This window comes from Phyllopteryx taeniolatus, chromosome 16 (genome assembly GCF_024500385.1).
Source record: "Phyllopteryx taeniolatus isolate TA_2022b chromosome 16, UOR_Ptae_1.2, whole genome shotgun sequence".
Lineage (NCBI taxonomy): Eukaryota > Metazoa > Chordata > Actinopteri > Syngnathiformes > Syngnathidae > Phyllopteryx > Phyllopteryx taeniolatus.
In genome coordinates this window covers 6,524,015-6,548,945 of record NC_084517.1, presented here as the reverse complement: position 1 = coordinate 6,548,945, position 24,931 = coordinate 6,524,015, and the positions used below count along the sequence as shown (strand labels likewise).

The 24,931-nt window shown below is 44.0% G+C and overlaps 1 protein-coding gene and 1 long non-coding RNA gene across 8 annotated transcripts in view; one reads left to right on the top strand and one right to left on the bottom strand.

Annotated features, from left to right (window-relative positions):
- LOC133466313 (neurabin-2-like) overlaps window positions 1-24,931 on the bottom strand; it is a 35,989-nt gene extending 11,058 nt beyond the window's left edge. For 4 of the 7 annotated variants that reach the window (XM_061749885.1, XM_061749889.1, XM_061749891.1 and 1 more), the window contains exons 1-9: window positions 24,777-24,931; window positions 14,443-14,826; window positions 14,135-14,379; window positions 12,448-12,777; window positions 10,842-11,519; window positions 2,769-2,901; window positions 1,428-1,548; window positions 772-876; window positions 421-559 (exon numbers count right to left, since the gene is read on the bottom strand). In XM_061749885.1, the coding sequence (XP_061605869.1) occupies window positions 421-559; window positions 772-876; window positions 1,428-1,548; window positions 2,769-2,901; window positions 10,842-11,519; window positions 12,448-12,777; window positions 14,135-14,379; window positions 14,443-14,749 (2,058 nt within the window). In that variant the 5' untranslated portion in view covers window positions 14,750-14,826; window positions 24,777-24,931. The remainder of the gene's footprint in view (window positions 1-420; window positions 560-771; window positions 877-1,427; window positions 1,549-2,768; window positions 2,902-10,841; window positions 11,520-12,447; window positions 12,778-14,134; window positions 14,380-14,442; window positions 14,827-24,776) is intronic. The other 3 variants (XM_061749886.1, XM_061749887.1, XM_061749888.1) reach the window with 3 other exon arrangements.
- LOC133466317 (uncharacterized) lies at window positions 7,497-10,190 on the top strand. The gene is made up of 4 exons (XR_009784917.1): window positions 7,497-7,894; window positions 8,664-8,758; window positions 9,288-9,433; window positions 9,857-10,190. It is a non-coding gene; the product is annotated as an uncharacterized LOC133466317 (long non-coding RNA).

Below are 24,931 nucleotides of genomic sequence, written 5' to 3'. Positions count from 1 at the left end.
CCCCCCCTGACCACAAGGTGGGGAAGATGGACTATGTTTGGGAATGCTGCAAGCCACATAGCACAAAGTCTTAACCTCAAGCCAGTTTGAGAAAGCACCCATTTCTGGCATTGAATCAAGTTCTGATCTGACAAATTTTCTTTTGGACGAACGTACAAACATTATCACAGACACAGACCAACATCTTGAAAATATTTCTAGAAGATGGGGAGCTCTTAGGCGGCACGGGGACCGACCGGTTAGAGCGTCTGCCTCACAGTTCCGAGGACAGGGGTTCAATCCCCGGCCCCGCCTGTGTGGAGTTTGCATGTTCTCCCCGTGCCTGCGTGGCTTTTCCACCTTTTCTTCCAATTCCAGTGGCTCTTATGATTAGGTGTTACATTCCGTTTCAGTGGACAGAATGTGATCAGTTAGACTAACCTCCTCCTCATCATCGTCCATGTATTGCTTGTATCGCTGCTCCATCATCTCCCGTTGCCATCTCTCCTGTTCCAGAGTTTGCTGGATCAGCTGAGCCACTTCGCTCTGCTCCCCCGGCTTCTCCCGACCAATCACAAACCTGGAAATGATAAGTCTTTTAAGATGATCTTTTCGAGAAAACCTTTTTATGAGTTCGAAAGCACACAGAAACGGGCAAAAATCATTCAATTGTGATTCAAATCACAAATCTCAGAGAAATAAAGGTTCTCTAAACCACAGAAAACATGTAGATACAGGAAAGTGTACGTGACGAACGTGTACAGGCCCGTAGAAAGCAATTGCGTTGCATACTTGACGGTGCCCGATGTGTTGCGTAGGACAGAGGCGGCAAAGCTCTGAGTCACACCAACCAGGCTGGTGCCGTCGACCTCAACGATCAGATCGTTCACTTGGATCCTGCAATTCAGATCAAGACGGAACGCGAGGAATGTATAGGAGTTCAAATGCATTTCATCAATATATCATATATATAATAGAACACCTTATTGGCATCAATGCAAGTGGTGCATTCTTCCTACCTTGGCCATTTGCCGACAAAACATCTCAAAATCAATATCAGCTGCATTAGATAATACGTGCCTACGCGTGAAGGTGAACGTGTCTGATAGAGAAAAATGCACGCGGTGACCACCTCAACAGAAAGGCCAAGTCATCCAAAACTTAATTAAGGCAAGCGAGTGAATGTTATGAGGAAAGCTAGGTGACACGAAGCGGTCATTCACGCAAGATGAGAGGCTCAAATGAGAGGCTTTGTGTTTGTCGAAACAGCTCTGCAGCAAATATTCTGTGACGTTTAGAAGGCCTACAAAGTCCAAAGGATGAAGGAAAGACAATTAAGCGTTTAGCCTCTGGCGAGACCAGATAGAGATGCGAAAAACGAGCAATCAATTTGCCGAAAGTAGCGGAACCACTCGGACAAGACTTCAATGAGCCGAGCTCGCCTTTACCTGCCATCTCGCTGAGCAGCTCCGCCCTCAGTGACCGTCTTCACGAAGATGCCCAGTTTCTCCAGACCCATATCAGCTCCTGCACCCATTCCTATGATACTGATTCCCAGACCGTCACTGTCTGAAAGACACACAAACGCACTCAGCGTGTCAATATTATGTCGCGTCAATGTATCAGTGGATATTTTAGTGGGTTCATAAGAAAGATGCTGGAATTCATTCAAGACAATAACCCAAAAGTATCCATCCCCGTTGATCAGCTGTATTTATTGCTTTGAAATGAGTTTTATTCCGTGTGGAGAGAAGCCCTTGGGGGCGGTTGCTAGTTCAATTCCACCACCTCCAGAATTACACTCCTAATTAGGCTAATCGCCACTGACTTTAATCTCGTAATGGGATCGCAGAGGTGTTAGTCAACAGATGCATTGCATGTATGTCTACTAACAGCAGTGCCTTGGTAGTTACTGAGCGAGCGAGCGAGTCAAATGTTCTGCATTCACAAAGATGATGCGTTATGCACAGATCATTTTACACTTGAGACTATGAGAGTCCCAGGATGAAAATGACTGGAAACAATGAGTCCCAGCCCTGGAACCATTAATGAGTCCCTGTCACTTATCATCACAGAGTGTGTTCCACTAACTTGTGTATGTGTTCACTGTGATGGGTTAAATGCAGAGAACAAATTCCGTGTGCATGCATGCATGTTCATGACAATAAAAAAGCTGATTCGATTGGATTCTGATTCGATTCGATTCTAGAGTGCGTGTGTTATGCGGGGAACTCACACGCAACTCCGAGCGCCGGCGTTTTAACAATGTCGGCGAGTGAGCTTTTAGCTCCAGCCCTTAGCTCGCTAGCTTGTTAGCTCCCAGCATAGTCAATGGAATAGACAGTTAACGTTCCCGTTGTCGCAGTTGCGTGGCTCTGCCAGTGGCGCCGTCGTGAGGCGCGGTGGGTGTTACCGCAACAAGGAAAATTTATCGAGTCCAGAAAAAACTCTCATGTCCATTGTATGGAACGATAACCCGCCCTACTCTGCCTCCGATCGGCTACCAACAAGACAGAATGAATACGCTTCATGCATCCCTGAGAGGTATTCATTTCATATGTTATTTATTGTTGTTGTAGTTTGCAGTGCTGTACAATTGCACTGCATCATAATAAAAGTTATTCGTAGTGTCATTATACAGTATTGTGCAAGTGCTCATAATGTTGTGGCCGGTAGTGTTTGTGTCTGTAGTTACACAAGAGGCTTGCTAGGTAGACGTGTATGTTTAGCAGTGTGTGTGTGTGTGTGTGTGAGCGAGAGAGAGAGAGAGAGATAGAGTCTGCGTTCACCTTTCTCCAGCTCGACGGGAAATAGATCCAGCTTCTCCACTCTCTTCTCCAGCTCGTACTCGGCCGACGCTGCCATGGGGTCCACATCATCGTTACGTCGATCGTAGTCTTCATTACAGTAGGTGGTGAACACCTACACACAGGGTCAAAGGTCGAATAAAACTTGTGTGCATCCATTTCTATGGGAATCTGAAGACTAGCCCACCTGACTTGGGACGAAAGGCAAACTATAGAGTTTGAACTGGTCAACAGTCAGTGTAAACAGAGACAAACCATTCACACTGAGCGGGAACTGAACCCTTGCCACCTACACATGGCAAGAGAACCATTTGACTACACCATCAGTGACGCTAACCTGTACCTCCAAAACTTAATACCTGATTGATAGTATTAATATTTGATAAGTAGTAACAGTTAAGTAGACCGATAAGTTGATACAAAAACTAAGTAAGGTCAGTGATGACTGTTGGTTTGGTTAAAATAAACTTTGGTGCAATTGGCTTAGTGCGCACCAAACAAGTGGAACCGTGGTCTTCTTGCAACTAAATTTACAAACATACAGTATTACAGCACTAGAAATTGGACAGGGTGATTGATGATTGTGACGCTAAACATTTAAGGAGTGATGATGGATGTCAGTGGGATGTGAGTTGGCGGAGAAGCAGAAGTTCTGGAGTTAGTTGGATGAGGAAGGAAATGGTTGTGGTGAACACTATTTCCAAAAGAGAGAGGAACACAGGATAACGTAAGAGCAGAGGCAGGTACACACAGGTGGTTGACAATGCAACCTGAGATCGGAGACTGTAAGGTGGTGACAGGAGAGAGCGTAGCCAGAAAGCTTAGGACGCTAGTGTGTAAGATGGCGATGGCCGAAAGCGATAGAAAGAGGGTGACGGTAGATCAGGTCAGGATCAAATGGCCAAAGTTAACAAAGGGGAAATGTTGCGAGGACTTCAAGAAGGGACTGAGAAAAGCTCCATGTTGTCTTAAGGAACTGGCAGATGATTGGGTTGACAGGCTTGGTTTATTGTATGAGAAGACAAGAGACTTGCTGGGGGAAGAAAGAGGTTGGCGAAGAGGAGCTGGGATGGTGAGAGAACTCAAGAGAGCCGACAGGAGTACAAGGAGAGGACAAAGGAGGGAGGTGGCACATGCCAGATAGCAGGTCTACGATGAGTTGTACAAGAGGTTGGACACAAAGGAAGGAGCTATACAGATTGGCGAGGCAGAGACATCGAGCTCGGAAGGATTCGCAGCAGGTTAGGGTGATTAAAGAAAAGACTACTCGGAGGAGTCAATAAATGAGGAAAAGGGGAGGATGTGGAAACTGTAAAACATATTGAAGTAGGCCAGATTAGAAAGGATGAGGTGAGGGAAGCCCTGAGGAGGATGACGAGTGGAAAAGCCGTTGGTCTTGATGGAATACTGGCGGGGGTTAGGGCTGGGCCATTCATCAAAATGTAATTGTGATTTTGATTTTGGCTTGTAACGATGATAAAAACGATTAATGTCCAGCAGCGCGGGTTGTGAATGGAAATTCCTGCATTGTAAATGCACCCTGCGTTCCTTTTAGCAAACGTGTGACGCACCTACAAATAATGAATATTTACACGCAAATGCAGTAGTAACACATACAGACCCATATAACAATACTCATGGGGCATATAGTCTTCCTAATCTGTGAAAAATAAGATGAATACAATTTGATTGTGACTTTCTTCAACTCTTTTTTTACCGTAATATGCAGAAGTCACTGATGGTGTAGTGGTGCAGGTAGCGTGGGTTCGGTTCCCACAAAGTGACGGTGCGAATGCGAATGTGAGTGGTTGTCCGTGTCTACGTGTGCCCTGCGGCTGACTGGCGACCAGTTCAGGGTGTAGTCTGCCTTCCGCCTGAAGTCAGCTGGGATAGCGCTAATGAGAAGGGATGGATGGATGCGATACGCAGTGCTGGGGCAATCTGGAGTGGCAGCGAAGTAAGTTAGGCTCGTCCTGGACATGTATGACAACAGAAATACAGTATCGAGATGTGCTGCTGAGCCCATTCTCGGTTACTACGGTGACGGACAGATTGACAGACGAGGTGGGACAAAAGTTTGAGGTTTGCAGATGAAATTGTGATCTGTGGTGAAAGTATGGCACAGGTGAAAGAGGAAAACCTAGTGACGCCTCGACGAACTGGACCCAATTTCTGTCTCTCTTTTTCAAACTTTAGCCCGGATCAGACAGTACCAAACTGTCAAAAAAGAGAGTGAAGACAGTCAAGTCGCATATTTTTGCTCCATGCTGATGAACAGTAGTTCTTCTTTGTGCTTAGTGAGTCAAAACATCTTCATCAATAGATAGATCAAACCTCATGTGTTCTGAAGGTCAAAGTGCCAAAAACGGAATTTTGATATTGTCATGGCAGGTTGGAGCAATGAAATCCTCCCAACAGTGCCAGCTGTGGCGCAAACCATCACAGGATCACAAAGACGAGCCCGAGCGCGAGTACACATGAGCAGACATGACAGGAATTCAGGTTGAACAATAACCAAAAGAACAGGCAGAACTCAAAAGCACAGACAGGCAGGTCAACTTCAAAACAGTTCAAAACGTGCCAACTACTACATTAGTAAATGGCCTTGGACTACTACAATGCTAAGCAAATGACTATTACAAGTTGGAATTAAAGTAGCAATAAATCAAATAACTTTGTCTGTCACACTCATTGACCTACAGTCGGATCGTCACTCACGTTGCGCTGGCACCGGCATCAGTGTTAAAGCATAAATGCCAAAGTAGTGTTTCTTTTTAATCACTGCTGTGTTTTTGGAACAGCGACTTGCAAGTAAACGGCAATTTCCGACTATAGCACGGGAGCAAAAGAAAGACAAATAGGATTTCTTACGCTTGCACTCCCGTTTTTCCTTCATGAACTAACTTGACCATTGTTCGTCCCGATATTAACGATGCCCCTCCCCCTTCTCTCAAAAAGGACAGCTGCATACGTCTCCCCGATGACCAGCGCTATGGTCACATGGCTGCGTTTCTGTGGCAACCGCAGGCTTGCCTGGTGTGATGTTGGCAATATCCCTCACTCGTTTCCCTCTCCCTCGCTCAATGTCTGATGGATATGCTAATCTGTTCGTTTGCGACAGACTCAGCCAACGCTATTAAATGTAGGATACACAATCATTTAAATTGCTTCTCATACAGTACTAACGAGTACAACACACAAACACTCACGCACACATACCTAAACGAATAGGGTTTAAGAGCAGAATTGTTAAACTGCTTCCTGTTGTCACATTTCCTTCCTGTTGAGTAACTTTATAGCTGTGTGAATGTGTGTGTGTATGTCTGTGTGTTGATATGCGGGTGCGTGTGTGTGCATGTATATAAGGCTTTAGAACACGCCCTCCCAGATGAATACACCCTTTCCATAGTGACACAACTAACAACAAGCAGAACAATCCAAAAAGGAACAACACAACTACAACAAGCTCAAATCTTCTATAGTTTATGTGCAGCACCAACATAAAAAACAATGGAAACAATCAACAAGCCCAAACAGGTACAGTGTGGTTCTTACAGTGGGCCAGTGCCTTTCTACATTATTGACACTTTGCCTGTCATTAAGATTTATTTTTTTTCTACTGCACTGGGCTAGAGTTGCAATAATTAATCAATTATCAAATGTATTCACAACTATTTTGACAACTGATTACTGATAACTGATCTTGAAATACAACCCCAATTCCAATGAAGTTGGGACGTTGTGTTCAACATAAATAAAAACAGAATACAATGATTTGCAAATCACGTTCAACCTATATTGAATTGAAAACACTACAAAGACAAGATATTTAAGGTTCAATCACTAACACGAGCAGTGTCTACATCGGTGACGTGTGTATCAAACTGGTAGCCCTTGGCATTAATCAGCACTCAAGAAGTAGCTCTCAGTTTCAAAATGGTTGGCGACTACTGCTTTCTCTGGCAGTTTGAAATAGTTCATATCTATATTTTGAACGCATATAAAATGTGATTAATTGCAAGTAATCATTTGACCTCTCTAAATGGAAGAATCGGAAGTGATGTGTGTGCGTACATGGCTGTGTGTGTGTGTGTGTGTGTTTGTTTTTCCACCCAGCCACATTCCAACTGCTTTTCTCAGACTCACAGGGGTAACCTTGTTCACGATTCAGCACACGTAAACACAAGCCTGATAGGATTGAGGCGACGTGCAGGAAACATTTCAGCTTCAGGGGAGCCCCACAGCTGCTGTTTTGTGCCCATTGTGACTTGAGTCTGTGCTAACCAATTGACACCGCATGTGCCGTGATGTTTTGGATAGGTAAATCGGGGGTGCACATATAATCGTCAACTTTAACACAAACGGCTAAAACAACAACTGCTCGAAGGCCAGAACGTATATATAGAGCTACTTTGAATGTTTCTGTCACAGATTAAAATCAAGTTAAGAAGACAGTTGCTAAAAGCACGCCTTCCAATAGCGCTAGCTAATAAATCCTTCTTTCAGAAGATACCTTTGGCCACATAAAAGAGTACTTTGGCAATCGTTTTTGTTCACGGGTTTTTACAGTATACAGGCAAGTCCAAATTTAGAATAGCACGCTTTCAACGTAGTAGCCTAGCAGGTTATGCTGCATCATGCCGGCCAGCGCTGAGATCTACTATAATGAAAGAAGAAGAGAGGCAGAGAAGATCCGCAACCAAAGTCCAGTAATTAGCATTTTCCCCACATAGAAGAGAAATTATGTGTCTGACGCTGTGAGTATTGGTGTATGCTATTTATATTATATGTGTTGCTGCGCCAAGTGTGTAAATGTAGCAATTGTTTGAAAGTTTTCAATTATGTAACATCAATGCTAATTTCAGTTATCCCATCTTTGGCATTTCCCATTATATGCTAGCATTAAGCGAGCTGACTTTGGTTATTGTATGGTTTGGTTGAACATTTTTGTGTTTAAATATACAATGTCTAATTCTCTTCTGTTTTCTGTGTCAGTTTTACAGCTAACTTCAACTGGCAGTGACAAATAAACAGCTGGGAGCAAGCACGATTTGTCTCTGAGCAAGCGAGCATGGTCTCTGGCTATCGCAGATTTTCAACTGTCACAAGTGGGTGTGGAACATATTCCCCGTAATAAACAAGTGCTCACTGTATCCATGCATCCATTTTCTGAGCCGCTTCTCCTCACGCGGGTCGCGGGCGTGCTGGAGCCCACCCCAGCTGTCATCGGGCAGGAGGCGGGGTACACCCTGAACTACTACATACAAACAAACAACCATTTCCACTCACATTCACACCTACGGGCAATTTAGAGTCGTCAATGAACCTACCACCCATGTTTTTGGGATGTGGGAGGAAAGCGGAGCGCCCGGAGAAAAGCCACGCAGGCACGGGGAGAACATGCAAACGCCACACAAGCGAGGCCAGATTTGAACCCGGGTCCTCAGAACTGTGAGGCAGACGCTCTAACCGGTCGCCCACCGTGCCGCCTGCTCACTGTATCACTATATGTCAATGAATGAGCTCGTGGTTAACTACTCATCACGCTAGAATAGAACTACTGTATAATTAAATTGCTTTCTTTCTTGATAAATGGGATGTGATATAGGCCTACCCGCGACTCATTTTAGCTTAATCTTTGACAGTGGTTAGAGATGGCCAATTAGCGCACGACTCACATTGTCTGCTGCACACATATGTCGGACGAGAGGAGACAGTGAGTAAAAAATACTGAAGGATCCTGAGGACGTGTGGTTGCAAAGGTCAAGTTAAACGAGCAGTCAAAAACACAACCACGTAATAACATGTCTCCCAACCTGTCATTACTTTGTAGCAGTCATATTGCCTGTTTCTTTGACGTACAGTATGTCCCTGCAGCTTCGTGCTTCTGTGCAAAAGGCTGCTGCCCATCAACTATTTTGACCAGCTACGCGGTGACCTCAACTGTCTCAAGAAACAAAGATGCAACCTGAGTGAGTGGTCTGGGGTCAGGGGTTAGTTTCTAGGTCCAACAAATAAAAAGAATTCTTTCTTGACATGAGCAAAAAATACGTGCGTCAATCTCTTCCTTGTGATCATCAACCTCCCGGAATCGGATGTATGAGGACACGGCACGGCAACAAAAGTGATCAATCAAACTATGCTGCCCAGTAATGCTCTTAAAAAACATGTCATTTTGCACTCTAAAGAGACAACGTTTATTCTTCCGTAATGCTAATCCCCTAATTCCATGGAGTCACTTTCAATGAGGAAGTATAATGTCACAACACACTGACAATCAGCTGCTGAGTTGCAGCACCTCTACCCAAATGTGATTTGATGAAGGATGAAGCACGTCAATGAATTTACTTGACACTCACACACACACGCACACACTCTATGAGCTCATTTATGAAATCCATTTCCCTCTTCACTTATTTCAAAATTGTTTCACCCCATTCCCATGATTGGATTGCAGTAAATGATCATTTGAATTGAAATCATCTATTTGTGTCTTTAAAGGCTACATTTGACAAGATGACAAGATCGGAGTTTTGGGTTTGGGGTTGGTTGTTTGCGCAACACACCAATCGCGACAAGCATTCATGTTGAATGACGTTTCAGGCTGAGCTGAAAGTATTCTCCAGGTCTTTGGTCACCTCCCATTGGTAAGAATATTTAGCTTCTATCTGGAAAATGCCATTTGTCAAAAAATACTTTCATATCTTGAAGACAAATAACATTCAACTTTAACGATAACAGCATTTGAAAACGGTGGTCCACTGTATGTTTTATTTCGTTAGTTAACAGGCTACTTTCTTGTTTCGTGTCGAATGAGAACATATTACGGATATTGAGTGGGAAGTCCCAATCACACCATAGTGACACATATGGCAAAAAGTGAAAAAAAAGAAAATTCTATATTTTTAGCATTATCTATCCAAGCAACCCACAAAACAACCCACAGGAATGAATTATCTCCGACAATCATTAATTTAAGTAAAACCTAATTTTGGGGCACATTTTCCCATGTGTGCATGCTGCGCGCATTCTCCCATTAACTGAAGCACTTTTCCTCTTCCGCACTCCAGAGACTATAGCAAGTCCAGCGTCCGGTGAAGATGAAACATCAAATTGCACGTTTTGAATCAGTGAACTGCCCATCGCCGGGATGTCAGCGGCTGACTCATGCTGGCGGTGCGCGACACACCTGGCCCACAACGCTCACCGACTGTCCAACAGCTGTAATGTGTCCCTACGACATTCCGCCGATGGCTGAACGATGACATATTAATCATTAAATGGCGAAAAGAAAACAAATGGAAGGGGTTTTCATTTTTGCTTCAAAAATTCTGCTGGCAGCTGGAGTTTTATTTTTTTTTTGAAAGCGCAGGGCTACCACTACAGTCGTCGTAATGGTAGAATGGTACGTTATCGAAGCATTTGGGTTTTTTGTTTCTATGGCAGTTATCAAATACGTTAAAGTGACTCAGTCTGTGGTACAAGTAAGGTTGCAGGGCACCTCTGAGCTATAGAACGGCAGGCACACCCCCTTTTTTATTGATGGACCTTCAAAGGTCTTCAGTCATAGCACAGTATTCTGATTGAATTACTTTTATTGGATTTATTTCATACAGAATTAAATTTTAAAAAACACATCCTTCAAATTGCAGCATGTTAGATAGAACACCACATCCGCTATTTTCACACACATATATATATATATATATTACACACACACACTCACACACACACATACATACATATATATCAGTTTGCTATATTTTCCAAATTGATTTCCACGGCATTCACAAGTCTCAGGAAAAATGATTTATAGTAAACCTCAGACTTCAATGAGTCACGCCTCTTTGGTTGTTGGAGACAAATGTCTAGGTTACGCACGTTGGGTGTTTTAGAGGTCGGAACAGGAGAATGCGCATAGCTGAAAAATGTGCAAGACAGGCTCGTTTAAAAAAACAAAAAAAGACTTACATGCAAACGGGAGAATATGGCCCTGAGTGAATGAATGTCATAGACTATGTGTGATGGTGACAGACTTGGCAGTTGAAAGCTCACCTTGATGGGCTCAGTGCTGAATCGAATCTTTCTATTGGCAGGTGCGGGCTCCTCCTCCTCAGGAAGACCCTCAATTTCTGTGCAGCTGCTTTCTGGCTGGTATGCTTCCTTGTCTTCCTCATCATCATCATCGTCCAGCTGGCTCCCCTCAGAGTCATCCTCGTCAAGGCCGCTGTATGCACTCACATCCACCAGATCCCCCTCGGAGTAATCCTCCTTCCTCGAGCCATCCTCGTCGTTCTCCTCTTCATCGCCCCTTCTCTCAGAGTCTGCCTCAGTAACTTCAAAAGCTGGTGGCTCTTTTTCCCCATTTTCAAGTGAAGCATGGACATCAGCTTGAACCAACCTGGCTCCAGCCTCAATATCCCCCCTACAACAATGCTGTTCCACAGTTTGTGGCTCCTGAAAGGATGCGGCCACCGCCACGGTACTCGAGCCCCTGTCTTCTGTCAATCCAAGATGGGATTCTGACTCTGTTTTGGCCTCTGAGTAGGAAGGTAAAGTGATATCAGAGTGCTGATCTCCTGAATGTCTAGATCTTTCCTCCTCGCTGACCACCGCTCCGCCGATGTCGCACTGTGGGCGTGGATCCGTCACTTCGACCTCCGGCGCCTGGTTGTGGGCAGTTCCTGCTGTTACCTCCTCTAAGTCCTCCTTACTTGGAGGAGGCCCTTTCATCTGAGAGAGAGCGAGACAAATTATATCATTGTTTGACACCATTAACATACTTCTCACTTCATATCAAAAAATGTCAGCATATTACCAAAAAGTCATCATTGCTAAGCTTATGATCCAACATTTATCTTGGCTAGACTCATCTAAAGGAGAGGCAAAAGTATCTAAGCTACTTGTTACAAGTGCAACCACATGCAGATGAGCGTCTTTGTGTCAAAGATGGACTACAGCTAAAGACATCCCCATTGTTTCAACCCTCTCACCTAACAAAAGCAAATTGAGGCTATAAACTCACAGACGGTGTAAAGAGTTGCCTGCTTGGGCTGGTGAGTCTCAAATTTGTGTTTTGATGCTCAGATGGTCTGAATTTGGCTTCACCAAAATACTGTAAATGTATGCCTCCATCTTGTCTTGGCGTGGTGTTACTTTAATTGGCACATCTTGTGTGCAGTAGTACACATGTATTGGGCATAATTCCAACAGCATAGCCCACATGAGTGTTCCCACTGGTCAGGTATCGTACACTAGACTATATGCCTTTGTCGCTATCTTGAACCCTCCTCGAAAGGCTACCTCCTCGCCGAATAATGGATCATAATGTCACAAAGATCAGCTGATTTCAAACAACAACCTACAGAAACTGTAATGTTCTTATATCAAGGGAACAAATCTTTGAGGAATATTTAAAGTGTGTGAATGAATCTATAAGAACTGAGTAAATTCTGAAGGAAAATGGGGATCTAACCCAGGATTAGCAGAGTGTAACAGTCACTGGAAGAACTACAAGAGTGAAAGTCCTCGACCGTAAATCCATAAGTGGAACCCTGGGCAGGAAGAAAGTAGTGGAATGAGACAAGACGTGAAGCTAATTTATTTAGGCTAAAATAATCCCCTTCCAAATGATCCCTTAAAGACAAACAAATCTTCTTACCTGGCACCGAGCAGGCCCTGCTTTGGCTGGCAGTTTTGGCTTTGGTCCCGGGGCAGGTCTTGACCGACGGTTGGGGAGGTAGAGATTGTTTTGTAGATCAGCCTTCTCAAACACAGCACTGAGCTGGCTCACAGTGGGGCTGACGGCCTCGGCGGGCCCCAAAGCAGCTGCGGCGGCAGGAACGGGAGCAGGAGCGGGAGGGGGACTAGGGGGGTCATCCAAGCGATCCAAAGCCTCGGTAGAGCCATTAAAGCGTGCCACCACATCCAGGCGGCTGTCCTGGAAACCGGAAGCTCGCTCCTTCTTCAGTAAAATCCTGTTGGTAGCAGCCTGGAGGAAACCAAAACATTTCATGTTCATCGTATCCTGTTCAGGGAAACAAACGCTGAAATAGGGTAAGGTACACCATGGACACATAGGCAGACAATCATTCAGACTCACGTTCATCTTCAATTAACCTAGCATGTTTTTTAACAGTGGGAACTAGAAAATCAAATCAAACTCAAGGAAAAGGAGAGCGCTCCTTTCTATGTCTGTTCAAAATCCATTCATTCGTGCATTTCCTATTTTCTTTTACTTTTACATTTTCTTTGTATTTCTACAAAATGTGCTTCGTATGAAACACCCTGTTAAATGTAATCAAAGATTTGTTTCAAACTACATCACACATGATTGAAGATCATTTCTGAAAAAGACTGAGAACTACAGATTGCAGTACAGAATTGTGGAAATACAGCATTGAAGTGTTTTTCACCATCTCACTTTTCCTCACTTTTTGGCCGCAGCTAAAATGGCGCCCACTGATTCACTTTGGCATCCGCAGTGAGCCGGTCCCTCTCCACTCAATAAAAACTTTAGTGCCTTCGTTCGCATTAGTGGCTTTCCAGCACAACTGCGAGTTATAAAATTCTTGGCCTGTTTCTACCATGCAGCGTCCAGCTAGCTAGCTAGCTATGCCTGCGCCCCGTCAAAAATGCATCTTTCCGATTGCCACAATTGACAGAAGCAGCTCAGTGTCATTATTTACGTTTCCGAGCGCTGAGGTGATGCTGCGGACGAGTCCGCGCCTGTCTACTGGCCAAGAGGAGCCCCGGAAGCCTGTTAAGTCGCGAGGTTAGTTGGTGGCGAGCTCCTCTCGTGGCGGCGTGGAAAGCCCCACGACAACCAGGTGGAATATATTCCAGGCACCGGAGGCTTTAAACAGATGATTTTCGAGGCTCAAACATGTAGGAATACATCGTGGGCATAAGAAGGTTGGTAGACATGTTAGCATCTAATTTTTAGGTTTCACAGAATCAGCGGACAGACGGCGACAACATCTTGATTTTTCCCAGTATTCTTTGTACTTTGTATTGTAGTTGTATATTCCTTTATCCTGTTCAGGGTCGTGGCAGGGCCTGCAGCCTATCGTAACAGACTACACCCTGGACTGGTCTACGGTGAATCAGATTGTTATTCGTCGTGAGTGAATCAAGTGGGAATTTATCTCACACCACCTGTGCTGGTCAGCTGTGTAAACCACTACACTACCAGCACCTGTACAAAGTCATTGTTTCCAAATAGTGAGATCAGTTTCGTCTGCAGCAAACAGGTGGTTCGTGGTGTGCTGACTTTACAAGTGATCCATACAGTCGCACCAGTGGACGAAAGATAAACAAACAGTACGTTAAATGATGCCATTTCTAACCTGTAGCGTCCGTTGTTCAAACATCTTCCTGGTTTCCTGGAGCTTGGACAAGCCAGAGGAGCTCGGACCTTCTCCATCTGTTTTGGTGTCGAAACGATTCACCCTCTCTGAAACTGTGCCCCCTAGTTTGAGCAGGGCGCTGTGGTCGACGTTCTCGTTGAGGCTCGACGCCCTCGGAAGGGACAGTTTGACTGCCTGGTCGTTTCCTGCCAATGAGAGGGTGGCTAACTCTGGAGCTTGTTCGCCTAGCCAAAAAAAAAAGATTGTTCCATTGTTGTGGTTATGTGTACAACACGATTGCTATTTACCAATCACTTTGGCTCCATCCTCCTCATCTCCTGGTGACTGCATCTGCATGAACATATTCTTGATGCGGTGAACGTTTGAGCCATATCTACGACCCCTCCCATTTGGCCTGGGTAGGGGTGCTGGCTTTGAGGCGGGGTCGTAGCCTCCGTTAAGGTGATCAGTGGCTTTCTTCAGTGCCGCCAGACCTGCCTCGTAGGCATTTCGGTGTGGCGAAGCGCTGCGCATGTTGGCGCTCCCACTTCCCCCGCTGTTCCCGGCGGAGGCCCCGTTGTCCGCCGTGGCTGACGCAGGTTCTGTCTTCATCATGTTTGAGAATTCAAATGTGCCCCAGTGAACAGCTGGTTAATGGAGATGAGGGTGGCAGCATGTCTGGAGAACATGAGCTGGGAGATAAGAAAAGAAGAGAAACCTAAAATAGTGACAATCTGTATCTTTCTCACAAATATATGTTATCTCCAGTTCATAATTACAGATTTCATTGTTTTAAAGGTTTGTCACCACCACAAAATAGGTTGCATTTTCAATGACCTTAGTTATTACGGTAAGGATTTCTTCCAAGGATGGATGGTCCCATTACATTTTCGTGATGAAAAAGAAAATTCAAAAATGTTTTTTTTAAACCTTCCAATTGTTGATGGTTATATATTCAAATACAAATCACTGTCAAATGTTATCCCTTTAAATGTTGGTGATGTCAAGAAAATCATGAACGTTTAAAAAAAAAATCACCTCTCTAAATCTAATCATTGATGATGTCATAAAAACATCAAACCCCCAAAAATCCTTGATTAAAAGCATTGTTTAAAATAGGGGAAATTATGAAAACGACATTGGGCGCAATTTTGGTGACAAATTCATTGAAAAAATAAACACTTGGAATCCTTGAAAAATATTATTCGGCAAGTATTTAAAAATAATCTCATCACACTTTAAACACATTGTAAAATGTGGGGAACGAGTAACTGCCCTGATCCGGTAGTCACCAATAGTCAATATGTGATTTGGTTTTTCTATCCAATCAGAGCAGGTTATGCGCTTATGTGAAGTGTACTATACTGTATTTCCATTGAATCCAGAATTAATTCTCAATTCAATATTTAGTGTGTAAATACAGAAGATGCCTGCACTAGAAAATGAAATTTTGCAGTTTGCTGCGGTTACCGAAATGCCTATACACCACATCACCACTTTATATTATATATTTGGTTAGCTAGCATGTAGCAGTTAGCCTTATTATTGGATGTCCGTGGGCTCCAGGTGTAAACAATGATGGTTTATATAGACAATTAGGTACATTTTCCAAATACTGTTGAGTCCCTGAGTTAAGTAATCAGCATTAAATGGCCACAATTCCTAAATGGCAGATGTCATATTTTTGGGAAACCTCTTAAATTAACGTTATTGGCTACGCTTCAGGCACATCTTAACTTTTTTTTTCCAAATCAATTGTGGTTTAAAGGCAAATCTGTATATACAAAAACGACTACTAACTGTAACCATACATAATAACGCAACACGAGTTTGTCAGTGCGGGGGCCAATGAACAGAACAAAGCCAGCTAGCTTTTCTGAGCAACATTGCTGACGCTTCTTTGGAAGAATTGTAAGGAAACAATGATCAGTGAAAGCATCAAGCTAAACAAGCTAACGCATTCTCCCACTTGGTGCAATGCCACATTTCTGAATGTTCCACCGACCGACTAAACAGTGTTGAAGAGGAGGAAAAGTAATTGTTTGGTAATTCAGACACTCTCTAAATTGTTTGATCATCAGGTTTGATCATTTTAAAGCACCAGTGGTAATAAGTTTAAATTTGAACTACCATAAAAACAGGCGTCAGCCGAGCGTTTAAACATCTGCCACTTCATTTCTCGTTCCCATCACGTCAATCAATGAGTGCACAGCTACAAATGGAAGCAGTTTTACGGCTAAAGCAAGTTTGATCGGGGACAACGATGACGGCAATGTTGAGTCATAGCACGGGAGAAGGCTACTGGTTTTCTCTTGATATGTTTCCACCTTCACCTTTTGATCCATTGCCACAGGCTTGATAGGACTCTGTGCCAGCCACAGCTGACATGAAGCAGCTTTTTTGTGACCAGAATATTTTGCTTTTGTTATTCTGTCATCGTTGTTGCGCCACATGCCACATGTGATACAAAAGTGCAGTACAGTTATATGTTAAGTGTGTTACGCTTTACATGAGCGACTGATTTCATGTTATACTTGTGTGACAGTTAATGTTAACAAAATTGGAGTAGAATGAATGAAATGTAGCTGATCTCAAAAAGGAATCTTTTTGGGAAAGTTGGCCAACGTTTGACGAGTGTCACGGATCTCATTGTGGTTGACCACTGCATCATACACTACAATAAACATAAATAAAATGTGATCGTGGTTCAGGATTTGTGATTTTGAATACTTGATTTATGTTTGCAACCTATCCTTCAATATTGGCAAAAAAGAAAACGTCACTGTTCGCAGTATTTGTGCTCAGGCCAAAGCAATAAATGATTACTTTGGTGCCATCTGTGGAATCTTGACGTTGTTGTTAGATTGAGCTCATTTGATATTGTTTTTTTTGTCTGTGTTTGAGATGTTGAAAGTATGTTTCTGCTTCGCTCCCGACGCAGCTTCTACTTGCCTGTGTAGTGTGCATTGCCGTTACAATTGACCTGTATTCCGTAGCAGCAAGGGTCTCAAACTTAACTTATCCGAGGGGCGCTGAAGATAAGAGTCTGGGCTACATCAAGTATTCCACAAAAAAAAGGCTTTCAAGTATTTAAAGTCCTATTCAGTATTTAAATACAACTAAGCCAGTCCTCTCAGTCTTTATTATGAACAGTTCAGAACAAGATTGGTGCCCCGGTTCTCTGGTATTTTGCATACTTCTCAGTGTGTCCACTTGAGCAATGATGTCTGATGCTGTATTTCTTGAGCACCGCAACTTTCTCTGTGCATGTAAGACACATCGGGGTGCTCCTGTGCTCAATAAAAAACATTCCATCTGCTACTTTTGCTGAAATCGGCCGTGCTCATCGCCAACCTTTCGCTTTTGAGAAAGACGTGACTGGGACTGGCTGACAGGATATATTTTTCTTCCACTTGCTGTCATTTCGGGATAAGGTTTCTACCAAATGACGAAAGTTGCTAATTCGCTTTGGCTAACTTGTTGACAAACACTGCCGCAAGCTTCTCCTGAGCTTGAGCTACGGTAGCTTATAAGCCCCATAAAAACAGCCAGGGCAACCACTCGGTGAAATGCGTGCAGGCCACTAATTGACACTGAACTTTGTAGGGAGTCGCAAATATGGGCCTCAATGGGACCCCTCACAGTGTAAAAGCCTCTTGGGAAGTAATTGGGGATGAATTCAAGATGAGGAGTCCAGCTCCGAAAATACTCATGACAAGCACGGTCGCGATAACATTCGTTTAGTGATGTGTGGTTCAGAATCGGCTACGATCGGCGGCAGACTTCATTCCAAGTGCAGAAGTGATTTTTTTTCCCACTTCTGCAGTTGGTTGAGATATATACAATCCATATGGAGACAAACATTTATCCTAAATTGAGGGTTGAAATGATCGAAACACAATGAAGGGATATTTTCCAATAGGATTGACAGGCAGTGCCACAACAAAAGCCTAAATGATTAAAATCCAGGGATTAAATACATATAATGGAACATAATTTGGTCACAAGCTAGATAAAAACACTGGATCATATGTTTCCCCCACAGTAGTAATTATTCTAATTGTATTTACAGAAGTGACTGAGTCATTTTCTACATCTGGAGAACATTCCCTTTAAAGGAGACATTGTGATTTTTCTATCCAGTTTAAAACAGTTCCCAGGTGTCTTGATGACAAGTCTGTGACAGGCTTTTGTCAAAATAACCTACGCATGCAAAAATGAAGGCACACTTTACATCCAATTATTTGTCCTCCCAGAACATAGCCTGATTTGATGGGGTTGTCCGGCGTCATGAAAATGGCTGACTGTTCACCCCAGAAACAATGCCGAGTACTGCTTTCATTTCCACGAAGACCAGGAGAAGATCTAGAGCTGCGGTGGCAGACTTATTTTTGTAGTTACGGGTTCCCGCAGAGGGCCATTATGACCGTGAAACCGTATCAATGTTTAATCACCTCATCGTACACAACGCATTGAGGGAAAACTAGTTTTGAAATCAGAAGTCAAGAATAATGGTTTGCTCAACTATTGTTCATGTAACTAGAAAAGGGGTATAGTAACCAAAGATTTTTGCAATAGCTCAATGTTATTCGTTATTACGAATAACAATTGGACATTTTGGAACAGATTTGAACGAGAATCATGGCAGTTGACACACGTGATTTGCTTTAGCAGGCCACATGAAATAATGTGGCGGACCGGATGTGGGCCCCGGGGCTTGAGTTTGACACCTGTGATCGAGGTGGTTGAAAGAGGCGAGACTTCCACTTGCCCAAGCAGAGCCCAGAGTGCGCAAAAAAAAAAAAACGGAGCACCCGTAAGGACTTGAAAGCAGTGCGCCAAAGCTCATCCATCCAGCCAGCCATGCTCCGTACTGCTTGTCCTCGTTAGGCTTTAAGCTGGAGCCTATCCCAGCTGACCGCGCGAGAGGCACGGTACACCTGGACTGAGCCAATCAAAGGGCACTTTTTGTTTGCCAATTAGTGTGCTTCTCCACACGTGGTCCATGTAGTAGCAGACACATCGCCAAACACAAATACCCCCCAAGGTCGCAGCCCGCCAATCAAGTACGTGCCACTTAACAAAAGCTAATGTTATTAGCCAAGGCTAATCGGCGCATCCAACAAAACTTAATGCAGGTGTGTTTGCCTTTTGGCTTTGTGTGTCATGAGTGGAAAAACTCAGCGTGGGGGCGGTTATTACTGTATGTCCATCAGATGGATTCAGAATGGCTTGCTTATATACAGTACATATTTTCAGAAAAAGGCATACCGAACGAGTCGTTTATTATGCGAAAAATTGTAAATCGAAAAGCTACTAATGACATTTCCGTTGCAATCGGAACTGATGTTTCAATTGGGGAAATGCGTCAAATGTAATAGAGTGGAGAGTCATTAAAATATGCCACAGTCAAGACAGCCAAGGTCAAAGTGAAGAAACGCGTGGCATTATTTGCAGAAAGAATTGTCCTATGATTAATAGATAAGAAATAGAATGTTTCACTTTGAAAGTGTTCTGACACACAAAATTAAAAGGAAGTGGCCAAAACATGCAGCATGACACGGTCGTCACTTGCAACGCTTACAAGCAAGAGGCTAAAAATATTCACACAGGCACATGTTGCAATGGAAGCACGTCTTGTGATGTCGCCTTGACAAACGAGTGGCTTCTCATACAGAGATCATGTGAACTTTAGTGGGCCAACGTGAACAGACGCACGCACACACACAGAAAAGAGCCGGCGTCAGCCGAGACTTCATTTTCTGCGTCGTTCGTCTGTCCAAGAACAGCTACTCGATATCCACTGCTACCCATACTTCTTTGTGGTTTGGGGTCACTTTCTGTCACTTGGTGCAGATGAAGACACCAGGGAAGCTGCATCAACACTATGCGCAATCGCTCATGCATGTGGTGAACTGAGTCGCTCGCATAAGGATACAAATAAGAACAATCGATTCATTGAGATGTCTTGTTATTGCACAATTTTGTACAGAACAGCCCAGTCCACTTCTCTGTAATTATTTTAATCTATCGTGACTGAATGCTATTCCCCATACGGCTCACGCACACAAAAAAAAGACAAAAAGTTGCATTCCTCTGCACCCAAAAAATGGAACTTCCAAAGTTGAACACCCCTTAGTTGTACAATTTGGAGTTCAACCAATACCCTCTGAAAAAATACCTCCACCTACACCTCCAAAGTCCAAATTTAGTAGTACGCTGGTAGTCCCTCCTTTATCGCGGCTTTAGGTTCCAGACCACACCTGCAACAGGTGAAATCCGCAGTATTTGAAGGCTTGAGGAATCTTCCCCACACTCCTATTAACCTCGACCATACTCTCACACTTTCGATACTAAAAACCTTTCAAACTCTTAAACATACAGTAATAATGCACAGTGGTACTGTGTATTATGTAATATGTACTTTTTATTCAATGTTTCTTTTCTTGTTTGAGTTTACCACCCAAAACGATTACAGCATATACTCAAAATCCCGCCATTCATCTTCAGAGAGTGAGTAGTTTTGCTTATCCATCCATTTTCTCGAGCGCTTGTCCTTATTAGGGTCGCAGGGGAACTCGAGCCTAACCCTCGTTAACTTTGGGCAAGAGGTGGCGTACCACCCAGATTGCTCGCCAACCAATCGCAGGGTAAATATAGAGGAAGAACCATTCACACGCACATTTACACCTTTGGGCAATTTAGAGTCTTCAATTAACCTAACATTCCTGTTTTTGGAATGTGGGAGGAAGCCGCAAAAAGCCACACGAGCGCTGAGAGCACACGCGAATGCCGCAGAGGAGGGCCGAAGCCGAGATTCAAACCCGGGCTGCAGGACTGGGAGGGAGACGTGCTAAACACTGAGTTACAAGTTTGAAGTTGTATTTGTTTTATTATACAGTACAGTAGTTGACGTTGAACTCGCATTTTTTTACAATTGTATGACATTTAAGAATGCCATCCATCCATTTTCTGAGCCGCTTCTTCTCACGCGGGTCGCGGGCGTGCCGGAGCCCGTCCCGGGGCCCGTCCCGGCTATCATGGGGCAGGAGGCGGGGTACGCCCTGAACCGGTTGCCAGCCAATCGCAGGGCACAGGCAAACAAACAACCATTGGCACTCACGTTCGCACCTACGGGCAATTTAGAGTCATCAATTAACCTACCCTGCATGTTTTTGGGATGCGGGAGGAAAGCGGAGCGCCCGGAGAAAAGCCACGCAGGCACGGGGACAACATGCAAACTCCACACAGGCGGGGCCGGGATTTGAACCCCGGACCTCAGAACTGTGAGGCAGACGCTCTAACCGGTCGTCATTTAAGAATGCCCAGCTGTCCTTCACAGTTAATTCAAAATTCTATCATGAGGAGTTTCATTTGACATTTTCTTTGTTTTGTTTTGTTTTAAATCCACGAAGATTGTGTTTGAGGTTCCATTGTACAAGAAACCAACAGTCGTGGGATGCAGGACTTCAAATCGAGGCCTTACTCCACACTAACAGCCAAGCTTACGTTTTTCTGAATGACTCACTTGGAGATGTAAATGTTTGGGTAGATACAGCGAACGCAGCATTGTGTCTTCCCACATGTGCAGTTTGACTGCTCCCGATTCTTAATGTGTGTCTTTTGTCAGTCGTGGGACGACGTAACAACGTAAACATACAAGCTACCGTGCTTCATTTGATTTTTCAAGTATCTGTACTTTACTTGAGTATTTATTTGTCAGATGACTTTGTGCTTTTACTTCCACAGATATCTGTGCTTCCTACGCCTTACTTTGTAAAAATAGGACGTTTCTTTTTTTCGACGCAGCGTGAAAAAGGGACAGCAGCAGCATGGAGGAACGTGAACAACAATGAACCAACAGATTTAGAAAAGCAAGGTATTCCCTAGCCATGGCCTTGTTTCAGAGAATTTGGGCATGTCGGCAAACAACAATGATTTGCGGCGAATGCGTTGTCTCCCAAAAACCATGACCTTCTGCATTCAAAAATTCTCCGTCTAATTTGACAAAATGCATATAAATGATTACTAATTTGTATGCAGCTAATATGCAGGCTAATTTCTATTACTAATACTAATTTGGCCGTTGTTCTTATATTGTCTCACTTTGGTCAGTTCAGTCCTGATTATTATTATTATTATAGAATTTAGATTGCAGTGAAGCTGTCAAGTGAGTTTTTTTTCTTAGTATATACGACCCCGTTTCCAATGAAGTTGGGACGTTGTGTTAAACAAATAAAAACACAATACAATGATTTGCAAATCATGTTCAACCTATATTTCATTGAATACACTACAAAGACAAGCTATTTAGTGTTCAAACTGATAAACTTGATTGTTCTTAACAAATAATCATGAACTTAGAATGTTACGGCTGCAACATGTTCCAAAAAAGAAAGTTGAGGAATGCTCATCAAACGTCCCGCAGGTGAACAGGCTCATTGGGAACGGGCGGGTGCCGTGTTTGCTTCCCTCAATTGCTCAGTCATTCACAAGCAAAGATGGGGCGAGGTTCACCTCTTTGTGAACAACTGTGTGAGAAAATAGTCCAACAGTTTAAGGACAATGTTCCTCAATGTACAATTGCAAGGAATTTAGGGATTTCATCATCTACGGTCCATATTATCACCAAAAGGTTCAGAGAGTCTGGAGAAATCACTGCATGTAAGCGGCAAGGCCGAAAACCAACATTGAATGCCCGTGACCTTCGATCCCTCCGGCGGCACCGCAACAAAAACCGACATCGATGTGTAAAGGATATCACCGCATGGGCTCAGTAACGCTGCAGAAAACCAATGTCAGTAAATCCAGTTCGGCGCTACATCCGGAAGTGCAACTTGAAACTCTACTACGCAAAGCAAAAGCCATTTATCAACAACACCCAGAAACGCCGCCGGCTTCTCTGGGCCCGAGCTCATCTAAGATGAACCGACGCAAAGTGGAAAAGTCTTCTGTCCACATTTCAAATTGTTTTTTGGAAATTGTGGACGTCGTGTCCTCCGGGCCAAAGAGGAAAAGAACCATCCGGACTATTATGGACGCAAAGTTCAAAAGCCAGCATCTGTGATGGTATTGGGCTGTGTAGGTGCCAACTTACACATCTGTGAAGGCACCATTAATGCTGAAAAGTACTTATAGATTTTGGAGAAACATGCTGCCATCCAAGCGATGTCTTTTTCACGGACGCCCCTGCTTATTTCAGCAAGACAATGCCGAACCACATTATGCACGTGTTACAACAGCGTGGCTTCGTAGTAAACGGGCGCGGGTACTAGACTGGCCTGCCTGCGGTCCAGACCTGTCTCCCATTGAAAACGGAGACCCCGGACTGTTGAACAGCTGAAGCTGTACATCGAGCAAGAATGGGAAAGAATTCCACCGAGAAAGCTTCAACAATTAGTGTTCTCAGTTCCCAAACGTTTATTGAATGTTGTTCAAAGAAAAGGTGATGTAACACAGTGGTAAACATGGAACGTGTTGCAGCCATAAAATTTGAAAAACAATCAGGTCGAACATGAAATATCTTGTCTTTGTAGTGTATTCAATTCAATATAGGTTGAACGTGATTTGCAAATCATTGTATTCTGTTTTTATTTATGTTAACACTACGCCCCAACTTCATTGGAATTGGGGTTGTAAGTGAATACAATGATTTTGTGTACAGTAACAGGTATTGTATATAATTGAGAGTGAAAATCATTGTGACTTTTGAATCTAGCCTTTTTTTTCCTCTCGCTTACAGTAAGTCCATGAGTTGAATCAGTACTTATTTGACCTGTATTACACCTTTAAGTGTCTGTAGCCACTTTGGAGCAGATCGAGTGTGAGTACGTTTGCCAGCTCCAGTGCTGTCTGTCTTCTTTCAGACCCAAATGTTGATGCATGAAGTCTCGGCGCCCTTTGCACACAATGATCATTGCTATATTAGTCATTCAAACTGCTCGAAGTGCAAGAGGACTCCCAAAAAAATGTATTGGCAGTACCAGATAACTAGCAACCCTTTACTGCTCAGTGACTGTTTTTTTGTCAATGCCTTTCCGTCTCCAAAGTGTTCTGTGTCAATTGACCGTCTGTTGTCGTACTCGAGCGGCTCCAACTACCGGGAAGACATTTTTTTTTGTTTTTTTGACATAAAGATGATGATTCTGATTGTGATATAATTCAGGCTGAGCGTTATAATCGCTGTTCCGTATCATGAAAATGTCGTAATGGGTGACTGGCGGCCTCGGCAAAGTGAGGAAAGCAAACGCAATGCGAGACAGCCTCTGCTGCAGATGCTCCTTCCTGCTCCATTTTTGAATATGCTGCGAGCACACGCAGCATTGAACAGAGGACACATTATGGCGACACAATGCCTCCATCTATTCCCAATCCCGACGGTGTCGTGGAAAGAGCGTCGCTGTGGCGCACACGTTCGAAGAGTGGCTTCGGTGCGTGAAAATGCGCCTCCGCCGCGAGAAGGAGAGGAAGCTCGAGATGTGCGCACGTCCCACATCCATCCACGCACACCGGTTCGGGAGCCGGGGGCGGGCCGAGGAGAGCCAGGCCCCGCTGGGTGTCGCTCGCTCGCTTCCGTCCTCCCCGAAAGCTCGGCGAGAGCCACGAACGACACAACGACGAACCCTCGCCCGGTCAGCCCTACCTTCCATATCCGCTGGGTAGCAGTCCATTGCGTTGTGTTGCGTTGCGTTGCGTTGCGTTGCGTTGTGTTGTCGAGCCGCCACCGCCGCGTCCTCCTGCTGTCTAAACAGAGCGAGCGTTCGCCTGCTTCCTGCTCCTCCTCTTCCTCCTCCCCCT